This window comes from Mauremys reevesii, linkage group 1 (assembly GCF_016161935.1).
Source record: "Mauremys reevesii isolate NIE-2019 linkage group 1, ASM1616193v1, whole genome shotgun sequence".
Taxonomy (NCBI): domain Eukaryota; kingdom Metazoa; phylum Chordata; order Testudines; family Geoemydidae; genus Mauremys; species Mauremys reevesii.
In genome coordinates this window covers 39,217,891-39,237,778 of record NC_052623.1, presented here as the reverse complement: position 1 = coordinate 39,237,778, position 19,888 = coordinate 39,217,891, and the positions used below count along the sequence as shown (strand labels likewise).

The following is a 19,888-nucleotide window of genomic DNA, read 5'->3' as shown; positions in this document are numbered from 1 at the left end:
CTTCTTTATTTTTCCCCTCATAACTTCTCAAGATTTTATGACCCTAGGACTGCTTTGCTTCATCCCTCTGGTACCGATGTCAAGAGGGCTACTTGATGAGTAAGTGCTGCTCAGTGTTGGTAAGGGTTACACAGTCTGATTTCTTTTTCATACCTCATTCTGAAATCCCAAGTGCAGTGTGTGCAGTATTCACTGTTGGTGTGAGAATCCAATAAAGAGACGTATTGCAACAGTATCACTTATTAAAATACTGAGCAGGCAAGGCGACTTTCACCAAATTAAAGTACCAGAAGGCTTTTTACATATTGGCCTAATTTGGGTATTTGAATGTTTTCTTTTTTTATAGGTGCTTTCTGGTTTAGAAGTGAACGGGTTTTCAGCCTATTTCTTCATGTAGAGTAGAAGCCAAGCAAAGGCATGTAATGAAATTCACTGTGAAAAGCAAACATGCTAGAGAGTTCAAAACCTCTGTAAAAATAAGCAAAAGCTGTTTTTTACTCACTTGTTTGAGCAGGATACACATGAATGTCCCCTGACTCCCATATCACATAGAAGAAATAAGTACGAGTCTAAAGCTTTACCTTCCTGAATTCTGCACCAGGCTGTGATTTATTCTGAGAATGTTCTCTTACTACTGTATTAGGACAGGATTTTCAAAATGCAGATAAGAAGAGGGTGCCTATTCCAGTATACAACTAGTATTAAATTAGAATAAAATGATGCTCCTTATACCAAGAAGCACTGTAACATGTTGTCGCTGTGACTCATATGCTCAGACTTCCTTATCAATTACCCGTTTAATATTCTCATAAATGGTAGCTGCTGAGGTCCTCTTAAATTGTAGATTGGAATTGGTAATTCCAAGACTCGTGGAGCGTCACTGCACAAAAGCACATACCAATTACTAATATGCATGGTGGCTTTGGAATTGAATTTTAGATCACTTTTTCTCTCCGCTGCTCACCTGCACCTGTGGTTCAGGAATTTCTTTCAGCAGCAGTTTAATTTTTTGTTTCTCTGGTATATCAAATGTGCAACATGAACCAACTTCTTCCCTCAGAGACATGCATACAACTTCCATGTTTTGTGTGTGTGTGTGTGTGTGTCTAAGTATTGAATTTGGCCTAGTGTGCACAAAGCACTGGCTTTTGATAATACCTTGGTTATAGCATAAATAATGCGTTGGAATATGTGACGTTCTATACCTTGGGGGAGTGTCCTGGAACCCCCATATTCCTCATTTTCATATAATTGTGATCTTACCTTATGGGGCATGCTCTATATGTATCAGGGGAAAGGTTATGATCTGCTGAAAATCATTTCTCTATCCATTAATGCATATGAAGTTATAAGAATTGTGTTGTATGGTGGTCACTAAAACATGCTGTAAGTTGGGGAATCAGTCAGATATTAGCTCCCCAGAGGCAACAGCGAAGAAAGTAACCAACACCTGCATGGGGTATCAATCAACCCATCAACAACCCCATTGTCAAGCAAGGGAGCTACAATGCAATTACCCACATGAGGCCACACCAGAGGAATTGCTCAACTTTGCCTGGAGACTCAGCAGTGCACCCACTCATGCCTAGACTTGTGTTTTCCAAGCACATGGACTGAGGGTATAAAACAGACACAGAAGCCATATGCTGAGCCCTTCTCCTGGCCCCCACCTATGCTGCAAGCAACTAAGACAAGACAAGACTCCAACAGGGAAGAATGGCCCAGGTTTAAGGAACAAACCTGTATATTGAAGACTGCAATATCCAGTGGGTGAGAAAAAATGCTTAATCTAGATGTTACCCAGTCTAATGGGGTTGAGAGTTTAGACTGCATGCTTATATTTTATTTCTTTTGATAACTAAGTCTGACTTTTTGCCTATCAATTAATATCACTTAAAATCTATCTTTTATAGTCGATAAATTCATGTAATTGTTTATCTTTACCAGTGAGTTTGTATGAAGTGTGGGGCAAATCTGCTCAGATTTTGCAAAGGCTGGTGTATGTCCACTTTCCATTGTTGAGGTGGTAAACCAATTAATAAATTTGCACTGCCCATCTTGAGCTGAGCAAGATGGTATATTCCTGAGGTACAGTGCTAGGAGCTGCGGGGATTTGGCTCTTGTGCCTTTCTCTTTGTGATTCATGAGTGGCTTAGGAAGCATTTATGCAATCTGACTCGGTGTGTGAGGCTCCCCATGCTGCTGTTCTGAGTGATCACCACACTTCTCACTAACAAGGCATTGTGAGAGACAGCCCAGGGTGGAGAGAGTTCAGGGGGCACAGCGGTCCCACAGTCCCAGACTGAACCCCAGGGAACCCGTCACAGAACGTATACACCCTCCTTCACCGTCATGGGAGAAAAAGGGCCAATCCTAATTGACCAGATGGGTAACAGACAAATTGAGCTGCCTATTTGGCGTCTAAGCCAAAGTCCTTGGGAATCTTTTTCCCTTTACTCCAATGGGCTTTGTATCCAACCCTTAGTTTCTGTATGGATGAGATTAACTAATAGGTGGCATGTAGGGTGCTTTTAAAATGTCACTCTGTCCTTTAGGACCTAATCTAGTAGACCGCTTAAGTACATGTTTGACTCTACAGAGGCGAGTAATCCCAGTGAAATGAATGGGACTACGCAAGTGTTTAAAGTTATGCAGTACTTTCACCCAGTTTACTCTTTGATCTGAGCCATACAGGCTTACTGCAGAGTGGCTGTTTCCTTAGCTTAATGATGAAGTGTGCTGTACATGGGTGCCAACCTCAGGGCAGACTGTCAAGAAACAGCACACGAATCCCAAACTGGTTATGTGTTATATAGTTAGATTTCACCAACCAAGTAACAAGTGTGAACTCCTCAGACACTAGAACAGAATTGATGGGGAGCCACAGACAGTCCCCTTGGGTACTCCGAATTCTGTCTTGCCACCCAAGCAAGCCTGCCTCTGTGATAGATTATCCCTTACACAAAAACCATCACAACAATATTCCGGTAACTCCCAGTCCCAAAGGACTAGTCTCTTAAGCCAGGTCAAGTGCACCCCAGATCTCTCAGCAAACACAAAACGTGTAGCCAATCCTATAATAAACTAACTAAAGGTTTATTAACTAAGAAAAGAAATTAGAGTCATTTACAAGATTAAAGCAGGTAAACATATATACACAAATGAGATACAGTCTTGGGTTCTAAAAGATGATAGTAGCAGCTTTAAATGGCAAGCTTTATATGTCCTGTAGGGCTTACCGAAGCTAAAGAGCAGGGAACCCCCTTATGCTTAGAAATCTTTGTCCCTCAGATTTAAAGCAGCATTGGGATAACAGTTTCTCCTTAACAGGCATTTTTATTCTCCTCCCCTGCGTTTAAGCTGTGATGGGATGAGGGCTTGTGCATGTATCCTCTTCAGGGATGCAGGGGAAGCAATCAGCAAAGTCTTTTGTCCACAATGGTTTGTCTGATGTCTGTAGACCTTCTTTTGTTGGGGAGGAGAGAACAACCCTTGTGGTAAAGTTGCATACCTGGTAATGCATCTTCCCTGACTGTGGGGGATTTACAATCTGAGCAAACATTTTTATCATTACAGAGCAAACATTTAAACATTACTCTCATTACATGTGATACAGACATTATACGTAGGATTGACACATGCAGCATCCTACAAGCATTCCATAAAAGTCTAAAGCCTAAACAGATTCTTACAACTCCAATACCTATTTCAACAACACTAACACACAGGTGACCTAGACTGGTTTCCAGCTATGCATTTGTCAGTGATCGGTGAGACCCAGGGCCTTGGCATGAGCTGATACCCAGTCTGCCCCTGTCTCAGATATGACTGTACTACTTTTAGCCTGGTAAATAGCCTGTTCTTTTTGTTCCATTTAAGAGGATTCTGATTCTTTCAGTACCAAGGTCTCATATAGCTACAGAGCCCAATTCTGCTGTCACTGAAGTACTTTGCCATTGACTTCAGTGGGAGCAGTGTTATACTCCATAGCATGTGCCTTTTGCCTTAAATGGCAAAAAGCTGATTAGGAGCAGCAGCACCATACGATATCCTTTTCCTCATTAGAGCACAGAAATGTAATGTGTTTATTGGCTATGATTCTTTTTAGTGTTTATAGTAACGAAAAAGTAACCATGTATTTTAAACAAGGCAAATTATTCTGCAGTATTGTACTTCTTCCCAGCAAGCTGTGACCAAGTATGAAATATGCAATTTTGACCATGAAATCTGTCATCTTTCCCTCTGATTTTCATAGAGCCCTATGTATAATAATTAAAATGCCTGCTTTTTACAAGGGGGAATCTAGGAAAAATAAATGGACAACAAAAAGAGCTGCCATAACTATAGTTTGCTTGGCATATCTGTGCCCCAGGTGAACTGATTCGTGGCCTGGATTCAAAACCACTTTTCTGTTCTTTACTTACTACTCTGTGGTTTCAACTATTTAGATCAGGCTAATTTTCAGCCCAGGGAACTGAAGAGTCGTTATTCTCCAAATATGTTCTCTCTCGTGTGTTTAAAAACTGGTAACAAAATATTGTGTGTTGCCAAATTGAACAGTGGTGGGGCTAGGGTGACCACATGTCCCGATTTTATAGGGACAGTCCTGTTTTTTGGGTCTTTTTCTTACATAGGCTCCTATTACCCCCCAATCCCTGTCCCAATTTTTCACATTTGCTGTCTGGTCACTAGGTGGGGCAAGGAAGATAAATACAGTAGAACCTCAGAGTTACGAACACATCGGGAATGGAGGTTGTTCATAACTCTGAGCAAAACATTATGGTTGTTCTCTCAAAAGTTTACAACTGAACATTGACGTAATACAGCTTTGAAACTTTACTATGCAGAAGAAAAATGCTGCTTTTAACTATCTTAATTTAAACGAAACAAGCACAGAAACAGTTTCCTTACCTTGTCAATTGTTTTAACTTTCCCTTTATTGTTTAGTAGTTTACATTTAACACAGTACTCTTTTTGGCCTCTGCTGCCTGATCGTGTACTTCCAGTTCCAAATGAGGTGTGTGGTTCATAATTCTGGTGTTTGTAACTCTGAGGTTCTGCTCTATCTGGAAAACCACCACATGAGAACACCAAACTAGTTTTCTAAAATAAAACAATCTAAGAAACATTAGAGACATGAAATATGTTCTTTGCTACTGGCTATGTTCTTATACAAAATCTTCTGTCGAGTTCTTCATCTTAATGAAATACTTGATGTTCTTTGTTTTGAAGATGCCCAACAGTTGAAGTCAGAGTCAGCTGTAATTATCACCTTTGTTGTCTTCTTCTTCTTCTTCTTCTTCTTTATTTTATTTTATTTTTCCTGAAGGAATTCACTTTTGGGTGATATTCCTAAGGGTAAAAGCACTTTTGTGGTAAGACTATTGCTCCATGTGATTTGAAGCTGCTTTAGCAAGGAGCCTCAAAATAAAATGCAAATAAGTCTTCAAATACAAAGTGAAGATCATTGTGTTCCCAAATATTGCTGCTTGTAGAGCATGTGGTGGAAGAGCATGTGCAAGCTGGGCAGGAAAAATAGTGAAGAGGGGCAAGATTGTCAGAAGTAATCATCACCCACAAAAAAGACTAGATTATCATAAAAACTCAGCCGGACTTACAGAAGTGTTTAGCATCTGGCATCTCCCATTGAGAACAATGGGTGCTGAATAATGCTGTATAAATAACTGATTTTTTGGTTCACTGGCTGAACCAAAAAATGGTGGGGAGTGGGGGAATTGTTTCAGGCAGAATAAATGTTTTATTTGATCCAAAACAAAATGTTTGGTTTGGTTTTGAGTTTTTTAACCTTTCTTCAATAAAATTAAAGTACATTTTGAACCGAACATTTGTTTTACATTGAAACATTTTATTGTGTTTTTTTCTTACTGGACCAGTTCTGCACAAATTAACGTAACGTGTCAGTAGACCTGACTACATTTTTCAATGAAAAAGTTTTGTCCAAAAAATGTTCCACTCTAATGCTGAGCACTTTTGAAAATCGAGCTGTTTTGTTTAGATACCTAACCAGGAGCTGAGCTCTCTTGAACATTTGTCTCAGCTTTTACATTAATACTTATAAAGATGATTGTCGGAAGAGAACTAGGAGAGGGAAAAAGTTATTGAACTTTTCAGCAAATCAAACACAGAATAAACTTCAGAGTGGTAGCCGTGTTAGTCTGTATCAGCAAAAAGAACGAGGAGTCCTTGTGGCACCTTAGAGACTAACAAATTTATTTGAGCATAAGCGTTCGTGGGCTAAAACCCACTTCATTGGATGCATGCAGTGGAAGATACAGTAGGAAAATATATATACATAGAGAACATGAAAAATGGGTGTTGCCATACCAACTCTAACAAGGGTAATTAATTAGGGTGAGCTATTAGGTGAGCTGTTATCAGCAGAAGAAAAAAACCTGTTGTAGTGATAATCAGGATGGCCTATTTCCAACCGTTGACAAGAAGGTGTGACTCAAAGTCACAAATACTCCAACAAAAAAACTTCAGAAACACTCTCCAACTAGAAATTGCAGAATTGGAATTAATTTGCAAACTAGACACCATTAAATTAGGCTTGAATAAAGATTGGGAGTGGATGGGTTATTATACAAAGTAAAACTGTTTTCCCATGCTAATTTTTCCCCCTACTGTTACTCACACCTTCTTGTCAACGGTTGGAAATGGGCCATCCTGATTATCACTACAAAAGTTTTTTTTCCTTCTGCTGATAATAGCTCACCTAATAGCTCACCTTAATTAATTTCCCTCGTTACAGTTGGTATGGCAACACCCATTTTTTCATGTTCTCTGTGTATATATATTTTCCTACTGTATCTTCTATTGCATGCATCCAATGAAGTGGGTTTTAGCCCAAGAAAGCTGATGCTCGAATAAATTTGTTAGTCTCTAAGGTGCCCCAAGTACTCCTTGTTCTTTTTACAGAATAAGCTGCTTCTCATTCATTTCAGAGTCTGTCCCCTTTGTTTTTACAATTCTTTAGATTTGCTTCATCCTACCTGGTCTCTCTCTGCTCCCCATCCCACTCATCTCATAATAGCATCTCGTCTTTCTTATCAGATAGGCAAGTTTATGTGCAATAACTTCTCTGTAGTTCCTGCCATCTTGAATAGCCTCCCTTTTTTGTAATTCTTTAATGGCCTCTGAGTTTTGTTTATTTTTAAATTATTTTATTCACAGTGAAATGCCTTTATATACTTTTTAGTAATTCTGACATATGGTATATTAACCCCACTGTCTTCTTTTATTTGCTCCCAGACAGTGTTTTAGTCAGAATTCTTCCTTCTTTCCCCACTCCCTATGCTGCTCTAACACTTCCTCTTGTACAATCAGTTACAATTCCCACATTTGCCACAATAGAGAAATTAGACACTACTGGAATTTCTGCTTAGGCTCTGTTAATATGTCATATACTTATTTCCTGCTTTTCACGTGCACATGTGGTTCAGAAGTTTGACCTGGATATTGCAGAGTTTCATCAGACATTGTATTTCAGTGCTGATTTACTCAAGTGTGGTTGATTTTCTGGCAGAACGTCCCAGGCTTCGGGTTAAATAAAAAGAATGCAAGCAACCCTATCTTCTGTGGAGTGGATGAATGTTAGCAGCATAGCTTTCTCAGTTGGGGAAAAGGTGGACTAGTTAAAGCAAAGGACAGTTGTTTCCAATGTACTGTGAAGCCTAATTAAAATATATTGCCTCTGACATTCTAATCACAGCAAGCGAGAACTGTGGTGTAAACCTATGTAAAGATTGACTAGACAAGGGAACATTTCAACTAGGAGCATGGACAGTGCTGGGTCAGCAATTAAATGTGATCTGTTAACAAGGGAATTACACTTCTTCATTATAGCCAGTACTTTGCTGTGCTAGAAAAAAGTACAAATACACCCAAATGTAGGTTGAATTCTGCCATCCTTAATCTAATAACTCTTGTTGATTTTAATGGAAGTTTTGCTTAACTCAGAACTGAAGAATTTGGGCCCTATTTTTTTAAGATAAAAACTTTCCACTAACCATTTAATTTTATCTTTCTACTGGTTGTTTAGGACTCAGTCCTGCAATGTGCTAGGCACTGTTTGGAGGTACTGACCAATCCAAATTCTATTTACTCCAATGGGAGTTGACAATGCTCAACATTTCAGAGTGCTCCATGTATTGCTGATTCAAGCCCTTATTTACTTGAAAAGTGTGTGTTGGGGGAGATGGGGTGAGAACAGTTCATCTTGAAGATTGTTTGAGTAAAGCATTTTTATAATAGTTATACCGGCAACTCAAGCTTTTAAAAGTTTCAGATTGTTTTGCAGCTAGAGTTATTCACTTGTCAGAAGAGTAGGTGAACAACTATTAAAATGCTTCCATTTACTGTATGCAGCTTGGTATTTACAGTCATGAGCCAGTGAAAAGCAACCTGAGGAAAAACAAAAAAATATTTTTTTACCATGGGGTTTGCACCATTTCTTTTAGTTCCTGTTTTTCTTGGGCATCCTACAAAATTCCCCGTTTCCCCAAGAGCTCAGAAGTATTCAGTCAAACATTAGTTGTTCTTCAAAAGAAGAGAAAAAAACAACTTTGGTTGCTAATATATGGACAATGTCTGCTGGTACTTGCATATTTTTCTTGTCACTTTATATTGCAAATCATCTCTTTGTGCCATTGACCGCCCACATTGTGCTGCAGCAGACCAATATTTGTGGGGTGGGGAAGGATTTGCCATTCATAACTGTTTTAGAAAATTGTTTTCGTACCATGGATTTCTTGTTCTTTGTACTTGTCTACATGGTACTCTAGTGTGCACCAACTGGGGTGTAAATTCTGCTGCGCACCACTGTGTCATGCATTAATTGTCCAAACTAAAAGTTTTATTAGTGCATTGATGTAGCACTGTTTAAAATGGGACACGCGTGCATGTTCACAGCTTTATTATTGCTTCTCTTTCAGAGGGGATCTACCCCCTGACTCTTTCAAATACTGCTCCAAAATTTGGGAATCAGGTTTTGTTTCCCTCTTTCCCTCTTTCTCCCCTGGTTGTGAGATGTAAATTCTGCCTTAAGAGCAAAATGATGGGAGATAGAGAATGTAAATAAAACATATAGATAGATAGATAGATTAGATATAATAACAACACAGAGATTATATGTAGATGGATGTTACTATTTCTGTTCTGTGTCAGGCAAGGGGTTGTTCTTTAAATTAGTGGGAAAAATGATTGTGCTTCCCTATTTAAACAACAGCTGTCATTAGACCCTTAAACACTTCCTATGTAAATAATGCTTGTCGTGTTGTTAAACTGTTGTTTTTTTGCCTTCCTGTATCTGGAACATCATACTAATTTCTACAAGTTGTGACTACTAACAGAGAGCAATCACCTCACAGACTTGTACCGAAAAGAAGAGACCATCAGTGTCGGAGGAAATGGCTGCATCCACAGTCCCCGCTTCCCGAGTAGCTACCCCAGGAACCTGTTACTGACATGGCGGCTGCTCTCGACAGAGAATACAAGGATACAGTTGGCCTTTGATAATCAGTTTGGATTGGAGGAGCCAGAAAATGATATCTGCAGGTGAGAGAAAAGCTATCCAGAGAGCTAATCATGTCATTTTAAAAATCAGCTGGCCAAATGTCTTGCACAGTGCTTTGGAGGGGTCCATTAGGGATTCCGTTTCAGATTAACGAGATATCTGGCTACCAGCACTACAAACCAAACTCTCTGAATAAACTTACCTGCCTCAGGCTTGAACTGTTTCCTGTGAATTGAAGTCCTCGCGTGGTATTTTAAATGCAGCACACTCGAGGCTTAGGCACTGCTGGCTCCCTGCACAAATTCTAAAAGAATGGGGTTTTGCCCACTGTAATTAACGACAATGGATGTTTCTTTTTTCAGCTATGGGAAACACATTTTTTTTCAGTATGTCCGTATAGACAGCAGGGTATTTGCTGCGAAGGAAGGGGCAGACAGAGAAGAGCAGGGGTAGGGGAACAGTGTGTTGTGCTCTTGGCCAGAATGGTTGGCTGTTTGCTCTCTTTAACTACTGTTTGATCGTCGTGTAATTTGTTTTAAGTGTTTGAAATATAGCTCCAGAGTCAGCAGTCTACTCTGGCTGCTTTGTACCACTCTGGTGATGCAAAGCAGCGATAAGCTCGTTGAAGGGGCTGGTTTGGCCAGGTTTATAGCTTTTCATCACCAGAACATACAGTTGAATTTGATCAATAATTAATAAAATAATCTAATTAAAATGTTTCTATTGTTCATGTTTTTGTTATTCAGTGGTCTGTTTAGTGTGGGAGGGAAAGCTCAAAGCCTTCCCAGACACTTTCCAGGGCACATCTTCAGAAGCCAGATTGCTATGTGGCAACATTGGCACATCAGCTTCCAACACTCTGCCTGACTGTTATTAATCATCGCTACACCTATCCAGAAAAACTGTGTTGTTTTCTTTCTACTCCCACTCTCTTGCATGTCTTCTCCCGGCATCTTAATCAATTAATTTGCATTTAGAGGGTTTTGTGAGTCCGTGTGGTTTTATTATTATTTTTCAATGTTCTGCATTACCAATGAACTGAGAGAACCATTCTAGTCAGTTTGTTTTCCAGTTAATAACAAAAGAATGCAGACTCAACCTGGCCATCCTTCTCTGCATGTTTATTATCTTGGCAGCTTTTACTCTGCTCTGTCACTGTTGGTGTGAGAGCAATTGCAGTGTAATAATAGATACCTTCTAGGACCACAGAGGCTATGCTGGAATGCAGAGACTAATGCCCATGGAAACAGCCTGTTAACATTCTACATAGAGAATAAACTATGGCTGACCTTAAATCATTTCAGCCTTGAAACGTGGATCTAATTTACTGTGGAAAAGGATGAAGTGTTCTCTTGTAAAGGGCCATTAAAGGTGATGACATGGTGAGGGGAAGTCAAGTCATTATCGACATACTGGATTTTGACCATGGCTGCGGACAATCTGTCTGCTTTCAAAAGCTACAAATTTCTGAAGCAGAGAAGCAAAGACCTTCCAGAATCTGTAATGCCTATAAAAGCTGGAAAAATATCCCATTCTTTATAGAAATACAGCCTTACCCTGAGTTGTTGTAAGGCTTTTATTTGCATGATATTATTACTAGAATGAGGAAGTTCCCAGGGTATTACTTGGAATGATTTTCAAGCTTGTTAAAGACCCTATGGTAAGCAACATACAATATTATTTTACCACTTTGGAGAAACTGTTGGGTTGTTTTGTTTTGTTTTTAATCTGTTTTTTCCCCTCAATTTTACTTTCAGATGCTGTCTCTGGCCCTCTTCAGCAAAACATTCAAGCATTAAAGCATGCACCTAAAGTTAAACACATATTTAAGTGTTTTGCTGAATGGACGGCTGAATCGGGGCCTCTGCTCCTTAGCCTCCTTTCTGTTGCTTGGGCCCTTACTCCTTTACCCAAGAATCTCCTGGTTGTTTACTTTCACATTTTTCATTAATGTTGCTAATTTTAAGTTAGTTACTATGAAATTTAAATGGGCTGAAACTCATTTGGGGCTGGGAGAACTTCCTTATTTAACTGTTTGATTTAATCTAAATCTGCTGTGCTATAGTTTGAACCCATTGCCTCTTGTCCTGCCCTCAGTGGCAAGAGAACAACTTTTCTCCATCTTTTTTATGGCAGCCTTTCAAGTATCTGAAGACCGTTATCATATCCCTCCCTCCCCCCAATTTCCTCTTTTCCAAACTAAACATACCCAGTTCCTTCAGCCTTTGCTCATAAACATCCTCTTAGCTCTCTGCACTAGACCCCTCTGTCTGCCTTGTCTCCACCTTTCTGCCACAGGCTGAATGGAACACTTGGGGCCTGACCCAACTGCTTTGAAATCAATTGTTGAAATCTGATTGTTGTCAGTAAGCTTCGGATAAGGACTTTGATTGCTGCCCTCTTGGTCATCCACAGCAAGACTGTGGAAAACTCAATAAACTATACAAGCTACTGACAAAAATATATGGACAATCGGATACTGCTATAGCTATATGTAACCTATGTCAGTGGTTCTCAAACTTCATTGCACCACGACCCTCTGCTGCCAATAAAAATGACTACATGGCCCTAGGCAGGGGTAGGCTGGAGCCCGAGCCCCATTCCCCTGGGCTTCAGCCCTTGGGCTTTGGCTTCAGCCCTCGGTGACTGGGCTCAGGCTTCGTCTTCAGCCCCATGCCTCAGTGAGTCTAACACTGGCCCTGGCAACCCCATTAAAATGGGGTCACAACCCACTTTGGGATCCCGGCTGCAGTTTGGAGAACCTCTGACCTATGCTAACACAGTGTGGCTCTTTGTTCCCCTCTAGTGGCTAGACTATGTATAGAGGTTTATGAGTCAATGGGCTTTGTTAGCTCAAGCAGTGGTGGTCATGAGTTCAGTCCCTGCAGATGACCTAACTAGGGGGGTCATTACATATACAGCCTAAATTCTCTGTGTCATGTAAGGTAATCATCCCAAAATGCCTCATTGCTGAACTACTATCTTGATCTAGTTCAGGGATCAGCAACCTTTGGCACGCGGCCTAGTGCTGACCACTCCCTCCTGCAGCCCCTATTGGCCTGGAACGGCGAACCGCGGCCAGTGGGAGCTGAGATCAGCCGAACCTACAGACTCTGCAGATAAACAAACTGTCCCGGCCCGCCAGCGGATTTCCCTGACGGGCCACGTGCCAAATGTTGCTGATCCCTGATCTAGTTTATGTCTGCCCAAAATCAAAATTGTTCTCTTCCTTACATAAAATTGTGTTTAATTTACAGGCTGTTTACTAGCTACATAAAACAAATGTGGTATGGTTATTTTGTAGCAGGATAAATGTCTGGAAAGACATCCTCATTGCAGCATGGTAGGGAATATTGTACGCTTTCACTCCCAATAGCAAAAAAATCCGACAAACAACAACACATACCACCACCCTAAGTATTGAAGATTTTTAGAAAGTAACTTTCAGCTCAACGTATCATGCATTAAGCTAGCGTTTTCACCGTCTGTAATTTTTAATCAAGTGTTTCATAGTGGAAACCAATGTACATTTGACCAATTTTTTGAGCAGTGTTCCTGTGTAGCGGCAGCAGCTTTATATATTGATAATGTATTAAATTATCAAAATGATCTGCAGGTATGACTTCGTGGAGGTGGAAGATCTATCTGAAACTAGCACAGTTATCCGAGGACGGTGGTGTGGTCACAAGGAAATTCCTCCAAGAATAACATCCAAAACAAACCAATTAAAGATAACCTTCAAATCCGATGACTATTTTGTGGCTAAACCTGGATTCAAGATTTATTATTCCCTTGTGGTAAGTAACTTAACTACTCAGTGGGTACAAGACATGCCAGAGTGTGAAAGAACAGCAATATTTGGAGACTGAATGACATAGCTAACTACCGCTGATCACAACATTAATTAACTGTAAATACTTTCCTTCCAGCAACTACATAAGGTACAGATAAAAGCAGTTTTGACATCCTATTATTAAATATAAACTAAAGACAAGTCCATCACAAGACTTACACTAATAACATGTTTCAGAAACACTAGCACTTTCTGCACTGAGGCTGCAATTCCGATGCACTGACAAACACCACAGCAATGACAGTTGAAATAGTTGCTGTTTTAAACTCCATTTTGATTCTCATTTGACATCAAAGAAAAGTACTGTCGGGGTTAGGACTGTGATTCTAAGCAAGAAATCAGGAGTTTAATCCACATGCAGTAAAATACATGTAGTACACTGTGTTAAGGTTCAAACTGTTGTTTTAAGCTCTATGTGTTCTTTGTGTTATGTAGCGGTATTGGCATAGTAGAACGCATCGATTTGATGAGATGAAAGCCCTCTGTTTTTAAAGAAGCAGGAATATTCATTAGTCTAAGTAGATTTTGAAACAAATGTGTTTTCCATGTATTGCCCTCAATAATATTATAATCATTTTGATGCAATATAACAATATAACTGAACAAAGCTGACGTCATTGTTTTCATATCCTTCACAATCCAGATTTTTTTTTATTCAGTCCAGTGTTACGTATTCAGACTTTCTTATTCCTGTTAGCAATAAGGTTAGATTTGTCCTAGGAAAAATCCAATATTTACACCATTTCACTTCAGCTAATGGCTTTTGTGTGAGCATATACTATTGTACACTGAGCTCATTCCATGCCTAAATATGGGCGATATATAGTAAAGACATATTTAAGGCCGCAAAATCAGAGCCAGATGCTGCTTCCGTGTATTTAAACACTGGACTTACTTATGGAGTAAAACGCTACTCCGTATGAGTAAAGACGGCAGAATCTGGAGTTTGATTTGAAGGTAATCTAGCAAGATTAACATTTATGTTGTTGCAGTCCATGAAGTACCACAATACATAAATATTTAAGCAGTTAAGCAGCCTTTTTTACATCATGTATATTTAATATTTCTAGAAAACTTTTGTTACAAGTAGCTAGTGTTACGTATCGACCATATACAGCTTGTATAGGACAGTTGGGTTTTGAGAAAATGAACGTTATCATTCAAGCAGAGGATATTCAGCACTAGAAAGCTCAAAGTGTAGTTGCTATACCTGTGTAATGCATAGAGTGAGTAAACAGAATGTTGTGCCGTTTAGCTAGTGTATCTGAGAGAATATTCTCCAAACACAATCTTAAAATGAAATGTTCTTTTTCTCAGAATCTGTAGGGGACAGGTGGTAGTCATGGGATGAAGATTAAATTTCTTTAGCTGCGGTTCAAAGTTTAAATTGTCCATTCGAAGATCCATAGGATTAATAGTCAGCAGACTCAACCCTTAGTTAGTAGTCTTCACGGTCTCTCAGGACTAAGTATGTACAGTGGATATACTGCACACCGCTGACCCCTGAAGGTTGAACTCAGCATGCATTTGCAGGCAGCAAGTTAGAAAATATTATTGGACCATGCATAAACATATGATGCATCAGATGAAATAAAATATATTTAAATTGCTTTTTTCTTTGCTCCACGGCCATTTCCATCATCAGGCTATTTTTTGAACTTCCTTGGGAAACCTTTCTGGTAACAAATGCACACAACTTTATTAAAAAAAACCAACCCTGAATTAAAATGGACATTTTAGAGTTTGGGAGGGGGTCGCTGCTAGTTATGTGCACCGTGCTCATCTCAATAATCTTTAATAAAAAATCAAAGCAAGCAAACAGGGTTTGCCAGATTAATTGTATATTTTAGTCTTGATGCAGGATCAGACACAATGTGACATAAGGAGTTAAAATGAAAAATTGTATTGCTCACATGCAAGAAATCCCCACTCACATAAGTAGTTTCATACATGCCAGGGAGACTGCTTTTGGAAATGAGCAGAATCGGGCCCTGAATTTTAAAAACATACTATCATGAATGTATAAAGTAATAATCAGGAAGTAGTCCATGAAAAAAGTCCAATAAAATTAAAAGTTGATGTTTTCAATTAAAATTCTCAATCCTGCATCTGATTTTGATTAAATGGGATAATTAGAAAATGTTAAATTCCAGCTGATAATTAAAGTAATTATTTTTGGCTTGTTTGTTTTACAAGAGGCGTATATCTGTTATATATTAACATTAATACATTGTTACTGTATACCCTAACAGGCCTCTAAATTCAATGCATATTTGGGAACTTTGATTTTAAGTATTACTGGCAACAAATGTTCCAACAAAGCTAGAAAATGTATTAAAAAAGGAAAGTTAACAGAGTAAGGCATCAAAACAAATTCCATTTTTATTTTAATTTTTGTCCTGCTCTTCTCTGTAATACCATTTAAGAAATATGAAAATACAGGGGTTTTAAACCAGTTTTCATTTTTTGTGGCTAATATTGCAAACCAAATCTGATGTACCCCATTGTTAATGAGGAGTAACTCCACTGAAGTCTGTGGAATTATACCAGTATAAAACTGATTGAGGTGTTGCTACATCACATCCAAAGTGGTTTTTGTTTGATTCAAATGAAACTTCTTTCATGGAAGAGTCCAATAGAATTTCATAGAAATGAGAAATTTTGAATCTTCCTGGGGAATTTGATAGAGAATTATATTCTTCCTATTAATATAAGATACACACTCCCTGTCTGATTATCTAGTAATAACACTAGTCAAAAAATAGAAAGAAAAATGACAGACATGTTCATAAAAATTAATTGCTGTTTTTTGTCAGATTTTTGATCAGCTCTGATTAGAAGACAAATGGAGTCCAAATGCTGGTTTTAAACTGTTCAGCACTGTCCCATTAAGACTTTCAAAGAAACACCAACAAACGAAGCATATTTAGGCCATGTCTATGCTTACTGGGGATCGATGCTGCTGCGATCGATGCAGCGGGAGTTGATTTAGTGGGTCTAGTGAAGACCCGCTAAATCGACCGCAGAGTGCTCTCCGGTCAACTCTGGTACTTCACCGGAATGAGAGGAGTAAGGTAAGTCGACAGGAGAGAGTCTCCTGGCAACAGGGACGGCTCCAGACCCCAGCACGCCAAGCGCGTGCTTGGGGTGGCATGCCGCGGGGGGCGCTCTGCCGGTCGCCGGGAGGGCGGCAGGCGGCTCCGGTGGACCTCCCGCAGGCGTGCCTGCGGAGGGTCCGCTGGTCCCGCGGCTTCGGTGGAGCATCCGCAGGGTCGCCTGTGGGAGGTCCACCGGAGCCGCGGGACCAGCGGACCCTCCGCAGGCACGTCTGCGGGAGGTCCACCGGAGCCGCGGGACTGGCGACCGGCAGAGCGCCCCCCCCGCGGCGTGCCGCCGTGCTTGGGGCAGCGAAATCGCTAGAGCCGCCCCTGCCTGTCAATGCAGCATGTTGTAGGCATTGCAGTAATTCGACCTAAGCTATGTTGACTCCAGCTGGAATAGGGTAACTTAGGTCGGCTTACCCCAGTAATGTAGACAAGGCCTCAGAAAACAAAATAAGGTCCTGATGCTGCCATTCCTACTCAAACAAATGCCTCTCTGTCAAGTGATTAGTCACATTGTCTTCTATGGATCTAATCATGCAAATGATGATTGCAGGATCAGGCTGCAAGGTTTTTAATTAAAGTCGTAATAACTGTCATCAATAACAACTTCCTTAAAATTTTTAACATGAAAGCAAAATAATTCACTTATCTTAGTTGGCTAGCAGTGCAAATACAGATTCAGAGCTTTTGAGCCCAGAAGATACCTCACTGGCTTGTCCTCCTGTATATCACAGGTGATAGAATTTCATCAGATCAAATGCAAATTGAACCAATTTCTGTGTAGGGCTATGTGGATATTTGTCCTCTATGCTTTGGTTTTAAGTGGTTACTTTTTTTTTTTTTGCAGGACAGACACTTCATTGATGTCTCCAAGACAAAATAGGTTGCCTGGAAACCTACATAATATTTTGCATGTGAAAATATGTATGATAATAGTGTGCAATTATTTTCAGTGCTTTTAAAATCCAAAGAAGGAATCTCAGTAGGGTTTTTTTTGAAGGGGATGAGAGGGGGGCAGGTGAGTGATTTTGGTTTTGTTAATGAAATGATCAGGAATGAGATAAATCACATTACAGGGATGTGAGATATTATATATATATTACACACACTTATCACTCACTCTCCTGATCATTTTTCACTGATTAAGTTTTGATTTCCCGTGTATGTTAGACAGGATGGATATTTTCATAAACACTGTACAGAAAAAACAACTAATACTTCATGTGATGAAACTCCTGTTTACTTGAGATGCTGGCAGATAACCAACATCTGTGTTCTTGTCTAGAGTGCATCGCCCTCATATAAAATTGTCAACAAGGGGATCATCTTTCTAGGGGACAAAGAGGGGAGAAATGAAGTTCTTTCTAATTATGTAAGACCAACTCAAAGGCTTTAAAATTGCTTCCCCATTTATATGTAAACAAAGGATTTGGGAGATTATATGTGGTGATTTTGTTTAGGAGCAGTTGTAACATTAAAAAGAAGCATTAAAAAAAGTATTAAGTGGTCTATACTTATGAACAGAAGAATAAATCTCACACAAGGAAAAGGTTTACAAATCTCTGTTTGCATGTTAAAAGAAACATTCTGTTCATTCGGTTAACGGTTGCCCTGACCTTGGCTAACTTCTACCTCTCTTGTACAAGAAGGCAGTTTTCTCTTCATTAGTGCAGAGGCTGGGACTCTGCAGTTCTAAATTCCATTCCTCAGTTTATCTGCTTCATAAGAGTGTTATGAAGAGAGTGAGGTTATACAGCATATAGCAGCAAAGAGATGTACAAAGCAGATGTACAAAGCAGCACAGTAGAAAGCACAAAAAAATTAGGCAAAGAAAGCAAAAGTGAGAGGTGTGTAACCAAGCTAAGTTGTCTGGAATCATATGGGTGAGCAGTGTCCAAGGTCTGGACTATGGTTATGGCAGTAGGAGTAGAGAGAAATTCATACATTGATAACGTTTAAGGCCAGAAAGGATCATTACATCATTTAGTCTGACCTCCTGTACATCACAGGCCATAAAATTTCACCCAATTTATGGATTAGGGAGTGAGAAAGAAACAGCTTGGCAATGAAGGTGAACAGAGCCAGCTCTAGGCCTAGGCCTACCCAAGCTACTGAGCACCTCCAGCCTGGCCATCCTTGTAACAGCTCTTGTCAAGCTGTCCCTTGCCCTGTTTCAAGTGTCAAGGCATTAATGCCACCCCCACTTCAAGAGAGCTGCCAGTCACGAGCACTGAGTTGGTGCTCCCTCTGACCGTGGACAGTTCTGCAGTGGGGGATAACCTAGGTGTAGCACCAACCCTTGGGCTAAAACAGAGAGGAGAATCTGTCTGTCAGTTTTCTGTAGCTCTGTCACCATAGTATCTAAGTGCTTCCCCTGTAAACTTGGTCTGCTTGACAAAATCACGAGTGAAGCACTTCAGCTCTCCTTCTTTCATCAGTATAGGAGGTACAGCTTGGGATATATATGGAGTCTTCTGTTTTCTTCTTCCTTTCCCCCACTGTTTTGGTTCTGTTGGGAAAGCGCCTCTGAGTGGAAGGTTCTTCAGCAAGGCCAGAGTGGTCATACTCTGAATTAGTGTGACCTACTTGGGAAGCTCATTCCACAGCTAAGTCCTCTTCAGCTCAGGATGATTTGTGTCCAGCCTCTTGTGCTCTTTGAGCCGCATCATTCCAGGGACATGCAGCTGTCATGGTGGACCACAGTTGGTTATGGGACCATAGATATAGCTGGACTTTGATTTGATGATGGCCTTGAACATCAGGATTAAGGCCTCCCACAGGCAGCAGAAGTAGACTGGGAGTCACTAGCAGGGCTTTGGAGCTGTGCTCCGGCTCCGCTCCAGCTCCAGGCAAAAACCTGCAGCTCCGGGCTCCGCTCCAAAGCCCTGGTCAGTAGAGTACAGGGATGATGTGCTTGGGGTGGCATGGGTCATGGAGAAGCAGCCAGTCCCATTCTGAAGAAGCTGGATCCCTTTCTCTGCTTATTCGTGCAGTCCTAGATACAGTGAATTATAGCAATATAGTCTTGTTACCACTGAGGTGTGGTCTCTCTCCAGTCCCACAAGTCTTTTAGTACCACTAGAATTCTCCCTATGATGGTTTTAAGCCTGGTTATGAGTCAAAGATGACACTGAGGTTGGGGGCAGATGGAGGAATTATGTTCTCTGGTGGAAAGGGAAGGTGCTGAGAGGAGTTCAGGGGAGAGACATGAACAGGTCTGATTTTGCTGCTGTAAACAGAAGGGTTGTGGTGAGACAGTCACAGATGTGACCACAAAGAGAGAGATCAGGAGTGGAGGGATTAATATGAGAGTCACTGACGTAGAAATTATTCTTAAAGCAAGAAGATTAAGGCACCCATGGGTAAGAAAGAAGAGGAAGAAGAGGGAACTAAGAA

General features: G+C 40.3%; 1 protein-coding gene and 1 long non-coding RNA gene across 10 annotated transcripts in view; one reads left to right on the top strand and one right to left on the bottom strand.

Annotated features, from left to right (window-relative positions):
- The window catches only part of PDGFD (platelet derived growth factor D), a 163,578-nt gene that overhangs the window by 85,911 nt on the left and 57,779 nt on the right, over positions 1–19,888 (top strand). For 6 of the 9 annotated variants that reach the window (XR_005582873.1, XM_039481795.1, XM_039481822.1 and 3 more), the window contains 2 exons: positions 9,372–9,576; positions 13,152–13,332. Coding sequence is in view for 8 of the 9 variants with exons in the window: in XM_039481795.1 (XP_039337729.1) it covers positions 9,372–9,576; positions 13,152–13,332 (386 nt within the window). In the remaining variant the exon portion in view is untranslated. The remainder of the gene's footprint in view (positions 1–9,371; positions 9,577–13,151; positions 13,333–19,888) is intronic. The other 3 variants (XM_039481804.1, XM_039481839.1, XM_039481848.1) reach the window with 1 other exon arrangement.
- LOC120369005 lies at positions 8,287–11,827 on the bottom strand. The gene is made up of 3 exons (XR_005582890.1): positions 11,745–11,827; positions 9,738–9,839; positions 8,287–8,424 (listed from the first exon to the last, which is right to left on the bottom strand). It is a non-coding gene; the product is annotated as an uncharacterized LOC120369005 (long non-coding RNA).